The following is a 19522-nucleotide window of genomic DNA, read 5'->3' as shown; positions in this document are numbered from 1 at the left end:
CTGTTTATTTTATTTATTTATTTTTAATATTTTAAAAATTCTTTTGTTTTTTTGTGAAAGAAGAACCTTTTATTTTGTGCATATGGAATGTTTGATCGAGAAACCTTATATATGGTATGGTGAAAATTCAAGAATGTCTCTATATAGTCTTAAGTTTTGACAACCATTTTTTATTTTAATAACTCATGGTAGACATGCATAATTGCTTTAGATTTGATGTATTACACACTCACGCTATCAATCAAGATCACACACACGCTTGAAGAGAATTATAGAGTTTTCTTATAGAGAGAAAATCAAAAGCTTTTATTGAGATGAATCAAGTGACTACGTTGCTTCTAACTAAGCAGCTGCTATTAACTATTTATACAAGGCAAGAACAAGAAAGAGTGAATAAGTCTTCACTCAAGAATTGGTTACAACTGCTAAGTGTGACTTTAGCTCCAACGGCTAGTAGCCGTTATAAACTACCTTTTGAATCTGACTTCTTGCTCGAGTGAGATGCATTCCACAATACTTTCTCATGCACTTGCATGCTTCTTTATTCATCAATTCATAACAATCTCCACTTTGATGATAAACGAAGCATCTGATCAACATGTCACCAACTGCAATCCCACAAGCCTGCAACAGTATCTGAACTTCTCCTTGCTTAGGGCCTTAGTTAACATATCAGCGGGGTTGTGAGCCGTGTCAATCTTCAATAGCTTCACTCTCCCACATTCCACTTCGTCCCTTATGAAATGCAATCTGACATCTATGTGTTTACTACGCTCGTGAAACATCTGATGTCTTGCAAGACACAATGCCCCATTGCTGTCACAATGTATGGGAACTCCTTTCTGTTGTATCTCAAACTCATTCACAAGGCCTAGCAGCCATTTGCCTTCCTTCACAGCTGAGGTCAGTGCAATATATTCAGCCTCCGTGGTTGATAAAGCCACCACATTCTGCAAACTTGACTTCCAACATATAGCAGCTCCATAAAGAGTGAAAATATAACCTGTTTGTGATCTCCTGGTATCAATGCTTGCGGCATAATCTGAGTCACAATACCCTTGCAAAGCCTCTTCCTCAGCTCCACCTTGATTGGTGAATAGAATACCCAGCTTACTTACACCTCCCAGATACCTTAAAGTCCATTTGAGAGCACTCCAGTGCTGTCTGCCATACGCTGTCATGTGTCTGCTTGTTGCACTTATTGCATGTGCAATATCAGGCCTTGTGCATATCATTAGGTACATCAAACTCCCAACAATATTCGAGTATGGAATAGCCTCCATTTCCTTCCTTTCCTCATCAGTATCAGCCTTTTGTTCTTTTGATAGCTTGAAGTGAATCCCAATTGGAGTAGTTGTGCTCTTCATGTTGCCTACTCTGAATTTCTTCAAGACTTTATCAATATACTCTGACTGGAACAGCCATAACTTGGTTCTGCCTTTGTCCCTGAGTATATCCATGCCAAGGATTCTCCTAGCAGATCCCAAATCCTTCATTTCAAACGTTGCCATCAACTGGCTCTTGACTCTCTTGATTTCATTCGGATCTGCCCCAGAAATAAGCATGTCGTCTACATATAGGAGAAGGTAGATAGGGGCCTTGTTTTTCTGCCTCTTGATGAAAACACAACTATGATACAAGGATCTGTCAAAACCCAACTTTGCCAAATTTTCACCAAACTTCAAATACCATTGGCGGCTGCTTTGTTTAAGACCATATATGCTTTTCTTGAGGAGACACACTTTCTCTTCAGATCCAGGGGCTTCAAAACCCTGTGGTTGTGCCATGTATATTGTTTCCTCAAGATCCCCGTTGAGAAAGGCTGTCTTTACATCTAATTGCTCCAGATCCCAACCTCTTCTTGCAGCTACTGCCATAAGGACCCTGATGGAGTTATGTTTCACAACTGGTGAATATACTTCATTGAAATCTACCCCCTCTTCTTGGTTGAACCCCTTTGCTACAAGCCTAGCTTTAAATCTCACCTTCTCTGTGGCTGCTGATTCTATTTTCTTTTTAAACACCCACTTACATCCAATGATTTTTCTAGATTTTACCTTCTCAACCAAGATCCAAGTCTTGTTGTTTATCAGAGACTCAAGCTCTTCTTTCATTGCTTGAACCCATTCATTCTTCTCAGGTCCACTGATAGCCTCATGAAAAGTGCTAGGCTCAGCATACTCCAGTTGCTCTGCCACATTTAGAGCATAGTACAACATCTCATAGTCCTCAAATCTTGCCGGTGGCTTACGATTGCTTCTTCTTGGCCTGTCCCGGCCTATCTGATACTCTGTTGGGGTGGTATCATGATGTTGCAGATCTTTTGACTCATCATCTAGCTCCCCTGTTACTCCATCGGTTTCAACATTTTCCTGACCCATGTCATCAGATGGTGCACTAAATACATCCATCTTGTCAGATCCATCATTCTCATTATCTTTGTTAAGAGCCTTCTGACTCAAAAGTGGCATTTCATCTTCAATGAATACAACATCTCTGCTGACAATTATTTTCTGATTTTGAGGTTCAATACACCAGAGCCTATACCCCTTTACTCCCTTTTGATAGCCCAACATGATGCATCTCAAGGCTCTTGTACTTAGTTTGCCCTGTTTCATATGTGCAAAAGCCTTGCACCCAAAAGGCTTGAGCCTGGAGTAGTCAATCTTGGTCCCATACCATCTCACATCTGGTATAGAGCCTTTAATGGCTGAAGAGGGACACTTATTGATCAGATAAGCTGATGTGCTCACAGCCTCGGCCCAAAATTGCTTGCCTACACCAGATGATGACAGTAGGCATCTGACCCTTTCGAGGAGTGTGCGGTTCATTCTTTCTGCCACCCCATTTTGTTGGGGGTTGGCTGGAACAGTCCTATGCCTTGCAATCCCTTTCTCTTTGCAAAAGCCATCAAACTCCTTTGACGAATACTCCAATCCATTGTCAGTTCTGAGTACCCGAGGATATGAACCTTTCTGATTTTTCATTTCTGTACACCAGGCCTTGAATGAGCTGAATGCCTCAGATTTCTCCTTCAATACAAACACCCATACTTTTCTAGAGTAGTCATCAATGATAGACATATAATATCTACCACCCCCTAGGCTCTTTACAGGTGAGGGACCCCATAGATCTGAGTGTACATAGTCTAGAGGTGAGGTAGAAGTATGAGATCCAGTTGGGAATGGCAACTTCTTTGACTTTCCCAACAAACAGTCTTCACACTTGGCCAATTTATTCTGAGTATCTGCTTGAATCATCCCTTTCTTGACCAATTCTTTCAAAGTTCCCTCTGCCGGATGACCAAGCTTCAAATGCCAGGTCCTGAGATCATTAGAGATAACAGCATGAGACTCTTCTTGAATGACAGCAGCTTCAAGATAATACAAGCTACCCCTTCTGTGTCCCACCAACTTGAGCTGCTGCTTCTTGAAAACTTTCATTTCACCACCTTCAGACTGAAAACTATATCCCTTTTTCTCCAGGGTACCTAGAGATACCAGGTTTCGTTTGACCTCAGGAATATATCTAACTTCAGATAATATCTTCATTGATCCATCATTGAGTCTGAGCTTGATGCTCCCAACTCCCTTTATCCTACAGGCCTTGTTGTTACCCAATAAAACTGATCCCTCACATTCTTTGAGATCATAAAACCATTCCACATGTGGACATATATGGAATGAGCAACCAGAATCCAATATCCATGATCCTCTATCAAATTTATCAGTGACATTCATTACCTCAGCAGCTTCTTCACCATCACTGCTGACAAGATTTGTGTGTGGCTTACTTTCTGAGGCCATCTTCTTTTTCCAGCCATAACAATCCTTTTTTATGTGGCCGGGCTTTTTGCACCAATGACAGGATCTAGTCTCATTGACTCCAGAGACATTATTCTTGGATTCTTCAGGCTTCTTGTAGAACTTCTTCTTGTTCCACTTCTTAACATTGAGGGACTCTGGTTGAGGCTCACCTTTCTTGGCACTGATTTTCTGTAATTCCTTAGCCATGAGAGCAGAGTAAACTTCATTATAGGAGATGGCTTTATCTCTCCCATAAAGAATAGCATCTCTCAATTGATCATGTGAATCAGGCAAGGCATTGAGCACCAAAATGGCCTTGTCTTCATCACTGATTTTTACATCTACCGCCTCAAGATCATCAATAGATTTACAGAAATCCTCAAGTTGCTCAACTATAGGTTTATCATCTGTAAAACTATACGAGTAAAGCCTTCTTTTCATATACAATCTATTGGCCAAGGACTTTGCCAAATAAACCTCATCAAGTTTCTTCAGAATACCTGATGCAGTAGTTTCCGCTTGAACTTCTCTCAATACCTTGTCTCCTAAACAAAGAATGACTGCGCTGTGAGCCTTCATCTGCATTTCATCCATCTTGGCTTGTGCTTTATCATCAAGCACCGGGACCTTGCCTTTTACCTCTGATTCAGCCGAAGTCAGAACTGCCGCAAGCCCTTGCTGCACAAGAACGGCTCTCATCTTCATCTTCCATAGCCCGTAGTCATTCTTCCCGGAGAACTTCTCTGCCTCAAGCCTTGCTGCCATCGTTTCCTTTCTTGATCGATCGATAGCACGTTCCCACAGACGGCGCCAATTGATGTATTACACACTCACGCTATCAATCAAGATCACACACACGCTTGAAGAGAATTATAGAGTTTTCTTATAGAGAGAAAATCAAAAGCTTTTATTGAGATGAATCAAGTGACTACGTTGCTTCTAACTAAGCAGCTGCTATTAACTATTTATACAAGGCAAGAACAAGAAAGAGTGAATAAGTCTTCACTCAAGAATTGGTTACAACTGCTAAGTGTGACTTTAGCTCCAACGGCTAGTAGCCGTTATAAACTGCCTTTTGAATCTGACTTCTTGCTCGAGTGAGATGCATTCCACAATGAGATGCATTCCACAATACTTTCTCATGCACTTGCATGCTTCTTTATTCATCAATTCATAACAAGATTTATTGCATTATATTAGGATTTGGTTATATATCGCTTCATGTACAATTACGATCGTTATCATTCGTGTAATAAAAATTAGTCTACATATGAAATAATTACTTCAAAACAGTCAATTAGTAAAGCTAACTATTTTATACTTAAATTATTATTATATACATATATCAGTATTATTACTATTTCTATAGTGAACTTATTATCCATGAGACGATTTACTTAAAATTGAAAAAATAATCGATGGGATTTTAGTTTCGATCTCTCCAGAAACACACAATATAAAAAAAGATTGTTAATATAAATATAGCTGTAGCAACGACGTCCTGGCGGATATGTTGACAATCTTGTGAACCACACTCATAGCAAAAGTTTGTTCGACATCTGCATGGCAAAGGAAATAAACACAAACTAGAAAAATTACGAGACAAATCAGAAGTCAATGAAAAGTTATAACTAAAGTGGTAATAGTAAAAGTGAATTAGACAAAACATAATACTCTCTTTGTCCGTGAAAAATAGACAAATTTTGCCATTTTGGTCTGTCTACGAAAAATAGACAAAGTTCAAAAAGGAAAGTTTTCAACCAATACTAACCAACCCTACACATCATTCTGAAATGTGGACCCCACAATCCACTCCCTCTCTCTTACTTTTTCATATCTCTCTTACTTTACCAATTACTATACATTAAAATTTGTGTGGTTAATAAAAATACCTGCACGTAATAGATTGACAACCATAAATGCGTTCGACTGCATGAGCACACTTAGGGCATCTTTTCCACTCCATCTCCTCAAGTAAAAGACCAAATTGAACGTCGTTTTCTTCAAATACTTGGGATGCCCCACTGCACCTAAACCCGGCGTGCCATGGAGCCCTACTGATAAGGCTCATTTCATACATCGGTTTAGGGGTAAAATGTACGCTACTTGATCGGTTTTATCGCGCAAAGCAAGTGTTAAATGTGCATAAATGCCGCTTGACCAAGGCAACAAGGCCAAACTGATCAAGCAAGTACAATAGGCGAAAAAGGCCAGAAAGCGGGGGAGTTGATCAAGGGGGGTAATCAAGCAGTCAAGGAGGGGACCACTGGCTTCCAGAAGAAGGACATGTGAGGCAATGAGCTAGATGGTGCGCATCATTCTGTTATCAAGGACAACGTTCTAGAATGGGACACGTGCTGATATATGAGACGCAAGGACGGAGCTGGGTCATGAATCTGTTACTGAAAAGCGTCGCCATTCTAGAAGGAAAGCATGTAGCAATCGATGAGTCGCTCACTCTCAGCGTGAGCGAATATTTCCTGCCAAGATCGTTATCCAGCTGAAGTTTGTTGCCGAGCTTATAAATAGAGGATGTGCCACCACGAAAAAGATCGGATCTTTTACTTTCCGTCTTTAGTTTAGTTAGTTTTCTAGTTTAGTCCAGTCCTCTACATAGTTTAGATAAAGTAATGCTTAGTTAGAGAAAAGGGCGACCCAAGGGAGCGCTACAGAATACTCTATATCTGTCAGCGTTGTCTTAAGTTTCCTGCCGAGGATCTTCTTGGTTTACTTGCTTTCGTATTTTCCGAAGTGTTAGCTTAGTTTAATTTCAAGTTGCTTTGTAGTTAAAGTTTCGAGCTTTTTGTATTCCGCATGTTCGCTACACTCGTTTGGATTCTGAATATAAAATCGAAGTTGTTCTGTTTTCGTCATCGTGTTTACTGTTCTAAGTAGTTAATTTTCATTCCAGTCTGAAATTCAATTGACCCAGTAGTTAAAATTCCCTTGAGCAAGTAGTTAGTTTCTTTTTTGTCTAAGGTAAAATCAGTAGTTAAAAACTCCCAAAAGTTAAAGCGTTGCAGCAGCCAACCCCCTGTTCACTACTCACACACTTGATACACGAGCTTCTCTGTGGGATCGACCCCGAACTTGTCGTTTTACTGTTAAAGTAGTGCAAAATTGGGAGTTTATAAATTACATTGGTGGCGTGCGAGAGCGAGAGCAACTTGATCAAGTAGCAACGACATTTGCTAGCAGATCCATCTGGTTCAGTTATCTCTTCCATATAACTTGAATCAAAAGAAAACCGCAAGTCGCATCCGCAGGTCCGCCACCTACACGCGTAGCATACGAGCCTCTTGCAAGTGGGGCAAGCACATTTTGTGGTTGCCACGTCGCACTCATTAATAAATAGCTCAGAGCAGTCCCGATAAGGGAAATAACAACTTGTGTAAGTTGAAACAGTTGATAGGCACAAACAATCGGACCACTTTATAAAGAGCGAAGACGGGATCATCGGCCGACATTCCATGGGAATTAGAATTTTTCCACAATCCAATTCCGGTCACTTGATGATACATATGTTGTCATCAATCTTTGATTGAATGTGGCTACCTATGCACTATTCAATCCCAAAGTTTGACAGTATTAAATTAAATTGGTCGCTAATATCACAAACTATGTACTAATCAATTTTTAAAAAATGTAGAAAAAAAAACCCTAATTATCTAATTTTAGTGTAGGGTTTTATAGATGGAAAGTAAATAAATAAAAAAAGAAAAAAATTATGAACGCACCTTGAAATAAATATTATGAACACAATTGGCACTGTGGCCGAATTTTTTGGCTCAACATTGCTGGTTCTATGCAGATTTCACACGTGAAGTTTTGTTGTATTTCGTCACTCATGACGCTTGTATCGTCGCTTGTATCTTGCCATATTTCTTCCCTCGCATCTTGTCATATTTTGTTGCTCATGACGCTTGTATTGTCGCTTGTATCTTGTTGTATTTCGTTGCTCGTGACGCTTCTATCATCCTTGTATCTTGCTGTATTTCGTAGCAAATTTACAAATTTTAATTAAGATATAAGAAGTATGAACGACTTATTAGAAACATGTGGAAAATGTGGGAAACCTTTGATGTGGCCAAGACCTATGGCCTTTCATCTTAGGTAACCTCCAAATGCATAATGAGGTACCTTAATGCCGAGACCTCTCGTGTGGTCATTGCTATCCTATAAATAGGTGTGAGTTTGAGAAATGAAGTACACACTACAATAAGCATTCTCTCTTCTCTAGCTCTCTACATCCTAGTTCACATTCTAGGAGCATTGCATAGCTCGATTCTCGGAACTCCATCAAGTTCGCCGGTGCCTAGCGGGTTTGAGGTGCTTCTACACGCTAGGAGGAAGTCGTTTTATCTTTGGGGGCAATACGTCATTCCGTGAGCACTAGCCGTGGCGTAATTTGTCTTGCGGAAAGAGGACTTTCCTCGACTCGACTTATAAATTTGGTTTGCTTTATTTCCATTGTAATTTTTCATTCCTCTTTTTTGCAAAGTTTCCTTTCGATTGTAATAGTTAGAGTACCGCCTGTACACGGCTTGGGACTTTCTTCCCATTAATTCTAACACGACAATGTATGATGTATCTATATATCTATAGTATTATACGTTTAAAAAGAGAATCTCTTCGATTCCAATAAGATATCGGTTTGGTATCAGACCATTATTATATGTAATAGAATAATTAATTTATTAAAATCTTTACAAAGGCGTCGAGAAATCGATGTATATCTGGATAAAAGAGTTACATATTTGGAAAAAAAAAACAATAATATACTAAGACTCCTAAAAGATTTCGAATTGGAAAAAGAGCCGCGTTGGTTGAAAAGAGTCCTAATCAAAGATTTGATTTATTGACTACAATCTAGATATTTATCAAATTTATATTTACACATTTTATTCGACTTTAATCTTAAAGAATACTCCTATTATCAACAAAACTTGGTCCAATAAAAATAAACTACTAATTTTGTCATTTTGATCTGTCCTATACAAAATAATACTTCTATTTTTGATAACTTTTTTTAGGGGTGACAAATCGTGTGGATTGGGTCATTATTGAGTCAATCTGATAACGACTCAACCCAATAAGGCCTAACTCAAATCAAACTTGTTAAGGAAACTGCAAATCCGAACGCGAACCCGACCTGCTACCCTTAAACCTGAACACGGTCCGAACCCGACACAAACCCGTTAACGACACGATATAATATGGGTTGACACGACACGATAACAACCTGAACCCAATATTACACGATTAAAACCTGATATTACATGATTAAATCTAATTTTAAACTTGACTTACATAATAAAAATCAAATTTTCAAGATTTAAACCTGATTTACAACAAATAAAATAACTAAACTAAAGAATTATTTTGAAAAAAAAATATTTTAAATAATAAAAATGATAATATTATTTCTTAATAGGTTATCCTTATCCAACCCGAGCCCAACTTGAAATTTTCGGGTTTTACGGGTCAACCCAATAAGGACATGAACCCATTATGGTGTAACATAAACCCATTATTTTCGTGCAAATTCGTGTCAGATAAAAAATTGTCAGCCCTAACTATGTTCTCACTAATAATATTTGCTTAGTTGTTTATTATCCAAAAACAATACTGCAACCACTTTTAGTTTCTATATCTCTCATACTTATCAATTATGAATTAAAATTTATTATCCAAAAACAATACTGCAACCACTTTTACTTTCTATATCTCTCATACTTATCAATTATGAATTAAAATTGGTATCATCCCAAAATGTGGCGCTTCTTGATTTATCTATGTGGGCTAAACAATGCCAAATCACGTCCTGTTTTAAAACTCACCCTCCCAAATCAATGAATCTAAACAGGTCCTTAAGGTTCATGGGAAAAATTAGATCTACCACGTTGGTTTCAAATTGTCCAAAAAAGAATTGAGTCAGGCCAAATTTGGGAAATTTGCACAACCGGTAAAGTTGATGATTTTTTGAACCACTTCTAATATTTGGGGGAAATACCAAATATTCCTTATTTATATACCTAACCACATATTGAATACACGAGAATTAAGATGGGAAACAACTTATGAAACCTCTCTAGATCTATTGGGTCGCTCAAGTAAATTTCACATCAAATACATAAGCAAACATGGGCGGGAAAACATATTAATAAAAACTTCCTAATGTATTGAGTCATAGTGAACTTTTAGTAATTCTTTTATATGATTTTCATGCATTAAATTTAATTTTTTAAAAAATTATAAATAAAAATTGATTCAAAGTTTATTATAAATGGTATATATCCATTTAAATTGCCAAGTTTGGTCAAAATCTGGTTTTTCACGTAAAGTTTGAAATCCGCTAATTAAATCACGAAGGTTTTAATGTAGCTTAATCTTAAAGTTGGATTGTGATTTCAAGATGAATTTCAAAGTAGATATGCAAAGATTCCGCCTAAAATTTGACCTATGAAATAAACTAGAAAAATTAAAACTTGGTGATTTAATTTCAAACTTTGTGGGATAGACATAGACCAGATTTTGACCAAATTTGTTGATTTAAATTTATAAACAACCAAAAACGCTCGTCACTCGCATTCCAGTTAGTGTCGCCCCGCTAGCCCACGTTGATTGTCTCGTCCCACCAGCCACAGTGCGTGTCTCGTTTCTATGAGATGGGCCACCAAGCAGCGGCGGATCCAGGTGGGGTGCCACCGGAAAGCTACTTTCTTCGCCCCACCTCACGCAGTGTGAGATGATGAGGAGACTGGGCAAAGAGAGAAGAAGGAAATGAGTCCGGAATCCTGCTACGGCATCACGACAGGGGTGGCAGTTGTCGAGATGGTGAGAATACAGAAGAGTTGTTCCAATTTTTCGTTTCGAAGAGCATCCACAATAGCGGCGAGCGCACCGGCTCGCCGATTTTTGGCACTCGCCGGTCCGCTCGCCGAACTATTACAACCGGCGAGCGCCAAATCGGCGAGAATTTCGGCGAGCGCACGCCGATTCCCGGGCGCTCGCCGATGCACTCGCCGATCGGCTTGGCGCTATTGCAGCCTCCCGATCGGCGAGCGACCGACGAGCAGATTTTTTTTTCGAAAAACTATATATACGCGATTTGCACGTCATTTTCATTCGCACCACTTGTTTTAACGAGTACTGTCTCTATCTTAATTTTTGTACCAGATCAACAACATGAAATGGAGAACAACAACGAAGGTACTCCAATGACGAGCGGGTCTCAAACTCCCCCGGTACCCGTGGGAGGTGGATGGGGTCCGATGCCCGGGTACTACAACATGTACCCGTGACAGCAGATGATGTCTGGGATGGCAGCCGGGGGGAGTATGCCGGGGGGGTTACCGGCGATGCCGGGGTGGGCACCCGGTATGCAGATGATGCCGGGGTGGGCACCCGGGATGCAGATGATGCCGGGGGGTACCGGCGATGCAGGGGACGCCGGGGGGGAACGTCTATCGCTCCAGTTTTGATTTTTCGACTGCTTCGTTGCACACATCGACCCCAACGGAGGCGCAGTTCACGCAATATGAGACTTTCTCCTTAGAGGAGTTGGGGTTTGATCTTCTCGGTGTTCCGGAAACTCCCGTTCAAACGGGGGAATAGGGTGGGGTCGGGGCACCCCAAAGAAGAAGGGCAAGGGGGAAGGGCAAGAGGGTCGGCGAGTCGTCGTAGCCAGGTGAGGACGACTGCTCGGTACGGAGGAAGTGGACGGATGCGGAGAACGTCGCGCTGTCCAAGGCGTGGGTGAGTGTTTGCGATGATCCACTCACTTCGAACAATCAACGGACCGTCAACATGTGGGCCAAAATAGCAGCAGCCTACAAGGCATTTTGCCCGGAGGGGAGGAGTGCCGGAAGGCGTGGGACCGAATCAGGGCTGGGGTCTCCCGATTTTCGGGCTTGTACGCCAACGCCCTCCGCATGCAGAGGAGTGGCCAAACGGAGGATGACTGCAGGAGGATAGCGGAGAAAGTCTTCCCCCAGCCTGGGTTGTATAAGGAGTCTACTATGAGGTGTTGAACGACTCCGAGAAGTTCCGGCAGGTGTCGACGCTGGCTGGCCGAAGAAGCACGACTGAACTACACCAGTGATTATAGCGGCAGCAGCGGCGGTTCCCACGACCTCCCCGAGGGTGCTCAGGAGCTCCCGTCCCCTCCATCGTTCGCTCGCCGAACTCACCTGGTTGGTCAAAGGCGGGCGCAACGGGAGGCGAGGGGGGCGCCGGGGGGTCCCAGGAGGTCCAGTCGGCATCCCCCCTTGGCCAGTCGACAGAGGATCTCAAATTCTTCGCGCGTCAACTAACGCGTGCTCAGATGGTCAAGATCTTAGCCGATTGGAAGGCGGCAGAGGACCCCGAGGAGAAGAGTTTTCTTCACGCATTGCTCGTGAGCATGCGTGACAATTTGAAGGCCACCGCGGCACGGGGGGTACCGACGGCGACGGAGGCGGCGGCGACGGGGGCGATCGAGACAAGGAGTGAGGCGGAGGTCGGGATTTTTTAAAAAATAATGTAATTTTTTTTAAAATTAATGTAATTTTTTTAATGTACTTTTTTTAATTTAAATAATATTATTGAATTTTCCCGTATCTGTGTCGTAAATTTAATTCCGTATTTTGTGTGATTGTCAATTATTTGTTTTATATAATTTTGAGTGATGTGGCTAGGCTATTGCTGAGCTATTTGCTTGTCCTGATGATGTGGCAGGAGGAATTTTAGTGCTGATGATGTGGTAGGAGGAGTTTATGGCTGAGATATTCTTATTTTGGATGCCCGAATTGAGATGAATGGAAATGCGCAGAGGGAGATGACAGAGATTGGAAATGTCATTATTATTTCTACTTCCCTATATTTACCTCGAGAACTACAAATAAATTTTACCTCGTGGACTACAATTATATTGTTATCAACAATAATCAAATTTAAAAGATTAAATATCTTGAATTATGTGGAGTATTTAATTTTAGAATGGGCTTTGAATTTTTATTTATTTATTTGTATTAATTCTCAAAAGTCCATAAAAATATATTCCCATCTAATAATTTCAATTAATGTTGAATGCTGGTATATTTTTTTATATATCAAAATCAACTTATCTAAAATAAACACATACTTATATAAACTAATTTTTTTTTTAATTTCTTCTAATTTTAATTGTATAATTTAAATTTTCAACCTTATTATCCATATTCAAATAATTTTAATTTATAAAAATTTGGGATGCTACTAAAATGCACACTCCTCCGATCCACAATAAACTACTCATTTATTTTTAGGACGTCCAACTAAAGTCATTTTTTGTCAAAATATAATAAAATTTATCTTACTTTATTATCTATTTGATTCTTTATTTAATCTTACCTCCTAGACCCAAGTACTTTATTATTCTATACTTAAATAATTTTTTTTAAAATTTCGTGTCCAAAAGACGCAAAAGAAGTATGTTGTTTTCAGAATCGATACTCATATGGATTATTAAAATTAAAATATATGTTTATAAAATAATCATTTTAAATATTTATTATTTGATTTGACCCTAGGATATTTAGTCCCTAGACCCGCCCTTGCCAACAAGCTCGTGTTGTTGATCCACTAATTGGGGTGCATTAATGGTTTTTTTGGTTGATGATATTACAAAATTTAGATTGCCATTTTATTGCACCACAACATTATTGGTCTAGTCACTGTCAACACGGAGGTAGATTTATTAGCAGTTGATAAGGTATAATAGTGTGATTTTTTTTCCAAATATATAAAAAAAAACCTTATTTGTTGATTCACTGGTGTCGCCTGGTTTGGCTCGAGTTAAATCAAGTAAGAACATAGCTTAATGAAGACAAATCGAACTATTTGTTACTCCATCTGTTGTTCCTTTTCAATAGATGTATTTCCTTTTAGCACGGAGTTTAAAAATAGTTAATTAAATGGATGGTAAAAAAAGTAAGAGAGAATAAAATAAGAGAAATGAATAGAGAATAAATTAAAAGTTAGAATTACTTTTTGTCAAAAATAGAATTGACTCAGTTAACTTAAAACTTTCCAAAATAAAAAATAATAATTTTATTAACATAGAATGAGGGAGTACTTTTTATTATGATTTTCGAACCAATAGTTATCATTTTGTCGTACGGATACACTATAAGAATAAGTTGAAAACTAGATTGAATTCATTTGTGAAATAAAAAATAACAAATGCAACATGATAGCATTTATAATTTCCAACATATATTTGAATTATGGTGTGTAATATTTTATAATTTTCAAATTTTTGTTATATATCTTAATAACGAGGATATTTTTATTTTATTTTTTGATAAAGTACAGGTTCAAACCATGTGTATAATGGGTGAGTAAGTAAAAAAAACAATCCAATAGACAGTAAAAAACATATAGACCAACAAGAACAGACTAAAAGCGCGAACAAACGCAACACCCAAGACTCCACCAACTAGTGCTCAAGCAGTAAAACAAAAGGGAGGAGTACAATGAGAGGTCACCTTAGCAACGGCCATTATGTAGTGATGGTCTATCAATTTTTCGTGTCCTTCGTCTAACTTTTGGCCGCTCCTCACTCATTTGACTTGGTAGAAATGAAATTTTCGGACACGAAGCTTTAGTCCATAATCCCAATCTCCATAGGATAAGCTTATTCTCGACATTCCTATTTGGCTCCGCCTTTTAAAAAATCACTTTGTTCTCAGACACTAAATGGACCAAGAGACAACATAGAACAGCGAGTCCAAATCTTTATCAAACTTGAGAAGCGAGTGTTTAACCAAAAGAGAACATAAAAAGGGATTTTATGCCACGTAAAAATCAAATTACACATGTATGAAGGCCTGCGGTAGCATGATTACGGTCTAAGGCTAAAGGTTTCAAGTTCAAAATTATTTTGTGTTTATAAAATTGGTAGTATTACCACCCAATCAACAATTACCTAATTAAACTAAAATAAAGGATCCCATCTGATTGACAATTACCTAATTAAACTAAAATACAAGAATTCTAGAGACACTGAATCTGAAGTGCACGTATCAAATCTGACAATAATTGATGTCTAAATTAGTGTAGTAAGTTTAATTTAAAGAACTAGAGAAGCTTCCCTCCCTCCTTCAGTATGTCAGTATGTGAGAAAGACTAGAGACTAAAGATTCCAAATTTAAGATATGTGATATTAATAAGTTTGATAGCAACCTTCAACCAACTAATTTCTTCACATTAAATAGTCTCTCTACGATGACAAAAACACTAAGCTCGTGCATGATCCAGTGACCTATGTCTGCCCTTCCTCAACTAACTACATGATACTTTATTTATGATTGAATGATCTGTCACAACAGTTTTAAATAGATTTTTTTAGTTGTGGGGGTGGAAGATTTTAAGCAAATGATTTTTGTACAAGTATTAGTTTCATCAAGATTATGTTTTTACAGTCCAGTAAATGCAGAAAAATGACTGTAACTGGAAAAAGGTAAATGAATAGTGGTGAACTTGTCTTGTTTTGCTTGTTTGGTATTTACTTTTTAGAATATAAATCCATAGCATTAGAACCTACATAAATGAGGTGGACTACCAAATAGAAATAATACTACAACTATTTATGAGGGTGTCTTCTATGCCCCATGTGTTTTACTAGGACATATATTTCATGTTCCAGTTTATATGCAACACAATAGTTGTAAGCTCTACTACTAACGTGCAGTGTAGGCTTATAAATAAAAGAGTGTATTTTTTACTATTTCTTAAACATTGCAATTTCTATTCTTTAAAGATGATCCTGAATATTAATATAGTATTGTTGAATAACTTTTGCAACTTCGATTGCATTTGATTCATTCATTTTAGTTGTATTTTTTAAGAAATGTCGTCAAAGTATGTGGGAAATAGATGCTCGTTAGCACATACTTCAAGAGAAATGAACGATTCAATGTGACAGTTCTATCTCATTATAGCTTGGAGGATAGTTTGGTCCAAAAAAGGTGCAAAAGTCTTTTTAGTGATATTGTATCAATATCCAGAAACGTCTGTTGATATTTTTAAAGAATAGTGACCGTGGATGATAAAAATACAATGTCCAGGTACTAATAACATCAAATAGTGATTTCGTAACAAACTCAAACCAAGACGAAGAATTATACCTCCAATCGGTATGACTCTTCCTCTCTAACCCCTAAGTTAGAGGTTCGAGTCAACACGGGGTAGACGGGGAACCATTATTGGTCATCTTTAAAAACAACCCAATTTAATATAATGTCACATCAAATAGTGATTTTACTTATTTTAAACTTACAAAAATTATGTACACTTACTTTTTATTATCACAAAATCTGAAAAATTAATTTAAGTTTGTGTTATTGTAAACCAAAAATGGATATATTTTGTTTAAAAACCTAAAACGTGATAAATTTTTCAATATAATTGAAGCTAATTGCTTACTCTATTTTAGGTTTAAAGTACATTAGAAATGATTTAAAAATATAGTTGGACTCATTAGTTTACATTTAAATACAAACTTAATATATTACTAATATTTCTCATATTCGATAATGAGGAAAACAAATAATGAAATATTTCATGCTTTTATATAATTTGTAGATTTGATGATACACTCATACAAATCATAATTTATGAGTTACTCCATAAAACGAAACAACAAAATGAAAATGTCAATGGTACATTAAATGATATGCATTTGCGTCATATCCATCATCAGCTCCTCTATTCATTTTATTTAATGGTTTCTCTTATTTTCAAAGTTTGAAGTCGATTATTTCGAATGGTGAAAGTGAATACGTACAAACTAAAAACTGTAGTAGAATTACAAAATTACAGAAATAATTAAATGTCAAATTTACATAATTCAAACTAAGATACGTTTCAATTGGATTATTTGAACTGGTATCCAAAATTATTAACTATGGCACAACAATTAATGAACCAAACACCGATTTATAACTAATTAATTCGAATCGTAATTCGCAATTAACCTCAGTCGTCGGATCCACGGCCGACGATCGACAGCAACGCTTTCTTCACCGATCGACCGCCGCCGCCGCCGATCCCGAAGCACATCCTCGACGATCGAAATCTGTCGCCGCACCGATCGTCGACCGCGTCGTCGAAGCTGCTGAATCGCTGCCTCCTGCCCACATACGCCGGCGTCGAGATCGGATCGGAGAAGGACGAGTGCGACGACGACGACCACGAGATCGAGGAGAGAGACGACGACGAAGAGTGCGAAACCGCCGCCGCTCGCTTCGGATTCATCCGCCGCAGAAAGCTGTGGATCAGGAGCTTCGATCTCGATCCGCCGCCGCACGATCTGCCTCCGCCGGCGGCGTAGTACGACGGCGGAGGCGTCAGCGGCGGGATTTCGTAATTTCCGGCGGAATTGTGCTTCGGCGTGCCCGGGCGAGTCTCCCAGACGAAGGGGACGGCGCGGGGAGCGTCGCCGTAGTAGACGCGGAAGGAGGATTTGGCGGATTCGCGCGAGAGGAGCTTCGAGAACAATTTGTCGTCGTCCGGTTTGATTTTGAAGGATTTCTGGTGGAAATCGTCGCGATTGAGTGAAGGCATTTCGGAGCAGAGAGGAAGTAAGTGTGGAGGAAAAAAATGATTATGGAGATCTACGTAATGTTTGGGTGCGGCAAAATTTAAAATTGGGAAATTAATTGGAGTTTGATAAAAATATGTATGCTTATATAGAAAAAGGGGAATTAGGGATTTGTGTTGAATGGGGCATCAAGATTTGCGTCAAGATCGTATTGCGTTTAAATTGAAAAATATCTAAATTTGTAAATATGGCGTTTTTTTAGTAAACTTTTGTTTATTTTATTTAAAGATGGTCGAAAGATAGTACTGAAACTCATCACTATTATTGGTATTGTTCTTAAAAAAATCACGAATAAGTGGTAAATTTATTATTTTTTATATTAGATGCTTTTCTTTTGGACATTTATTATAATTATATTATTAATTAAGTTAAGTAAGAAGATAATAAAATAAATAAATCAAGGAGAATAAAATAATAATATAAAGAATAAAATAAAACGAGAGAGATAGATAAGTTATTCTTTTCTAAAAAATAATAAAATAACTCAATTATAATAGCACAACTCAGATAGAAACATTTTCCTTCTGTCAAATTTTGAAACTACAGTATTTGTAATCTTTGTCCCACACGTTTCTGTACTATTCCGGATGTTTCATTATCTTCACTATTTTAGCATTTATAGTAAAAATTTTGTTTTATATTATGAACCATAATTATTACTGTATTACAATTATTAAAAAAAAATTAAAATATAATATACCATAAAATTAGAAAATCAAACCAAATAATCACTTACTTTCTCCGTCCACGATTAAATGTCTAATTTTATCATTTTCGTATGTCCATCAATAAATGTCTCATTTTATTTTACTACTTTTGGTAATGGACCTCACGTTCCAATAACTTTCTATCACTCACATTTCCACTAACCTTTATCACTCACTTTCTACTAAATCTCTTAAAATCAGTGCGCAGTCAAATTCGGCATTTCTTATAAAATAATTATAAACCCTAACTAATAATAATAAAGTTATGTGCACTTTTTATTTCCGTCTGTTCCGTAAAAATATGTGGACTTTCCATTTCCGTCCGTCCCATAGAAATATGAACATTTTTATTTATGGAAAATTGTCTCCAACTCAATACTCATATACATCAATTTATTTAGTACAACTTATATATACCACTATGACCCACTAATAATGCGAGTCTCACTATTAACTAACACTACTTTAACTACTCTTTTCTTCTTTTCTTTTATTTTACAAATTATATATTAATTCTAATACCTTTTCAAATACGAAGGGATTACGAAAACATACGCAAACTAAATTGAAGGAGAAAATGATTTAAAACTAGTAAAAAGTAAAAGTAGGACATAAATAGACCAAAATCAAAACAAGATGGGTGATCTGAAGTGGTTATCAGATTTTAATTGTCATTGAATCGAGCTCGAACTAGTTTTAAGCAATGAATTCATATCTTGGAAACTGTGTGTATTAATATCCTTGATTATTAATTATTATCAGTTGAATTCAACATACAAGTTGCTGCCACCTTAAGTAAGTCCCTAATTAATTCACCTTCGAACACTTATAGATTAATGAGGTCTGCATTTTTAGGTCCCTGAATTTGAAAAAAATATCACAAAAAATCTCTAGAATCATTAATTTTATTTCATGCCATTTTCAAGTTTTTGTTTCCCATGATGCTCTGAATTAGTTGGGGGTATAATAAACTTAAATTAATTAATTATTAATTAAAGTTTACATGTAACTTTTTATAAAATAAAGTTATTACTTGCATATGGTAGTAGTATGTTTTTAGATGTATAATTACTACATTTAACAATGATAATTATTATTTTTAATTTTATAATATACAGAAATATATACAAAGTACATAATACAGTATTATTCAAAAAAAAAATATGTAGTGAACATAGCACACGCAATGCAAACACATAACACATGTTTGAAAATTTGAGATACAAACTTACCGGGTGAAAAATACATGAAAATAAAAATAAGGAAATTACACGGAAACAGCTGAAACAAAAATTACAGGGAAAAGTCTGTGGAAAGCGGTAAGGCGAGTCGAGAAGTCCTCTTTCCGCAAGACGAGATACGCCCCGGTAGTGCTCCCAGTTTGG

General features: G+C 37.5%; 1 protein-coding gene across 1 annotated transcript; it reads right to left on the bottom strand.

Annotated features, from left to right (window-relative positions):
- Window positions 1-16805: 16805 nt before the first annotated feature.
- Window positions 16806-17393, bottom strand: LOC121777410. The gene has a single exon (XM_042174667.1). It carries the CDS (start codon window positions 17391-17393, stop codon window positions 16806-16808), a length of 588 nt encoding a protein of 195 aa, XP_042030601.1.
- Between the last annotated feature and the right edge of the window lie 2129 nt (window positions 17394-19522).

This window comes from Salvia splendens, chromosome 2, assembly GCF_004379255.2.
Source record: "Salvia splendens isolate huo1 chromosome 2, SspV2, whole genome shotgun sequence".
Taxonomy (NCBI): Eukaryota; Viridiplantae; Streptophyta; class Magnoliopsida; order Lamiales; family Lamiaceae; genus Salvia; species Salvia splendens.
This window is presented reverse-complemented; position numbering and strand designations above follow the sequence as displayed.

Excerpts from the sequence above, each read along its gene's own strand:
- LOC121777410 (XM_042174667.1), bottom strand. The coding sequence starts at position 17,393 with ATGCCTTCACTCAATCGCGACGATTTCCACCAGAAATCCTTCAAAATC.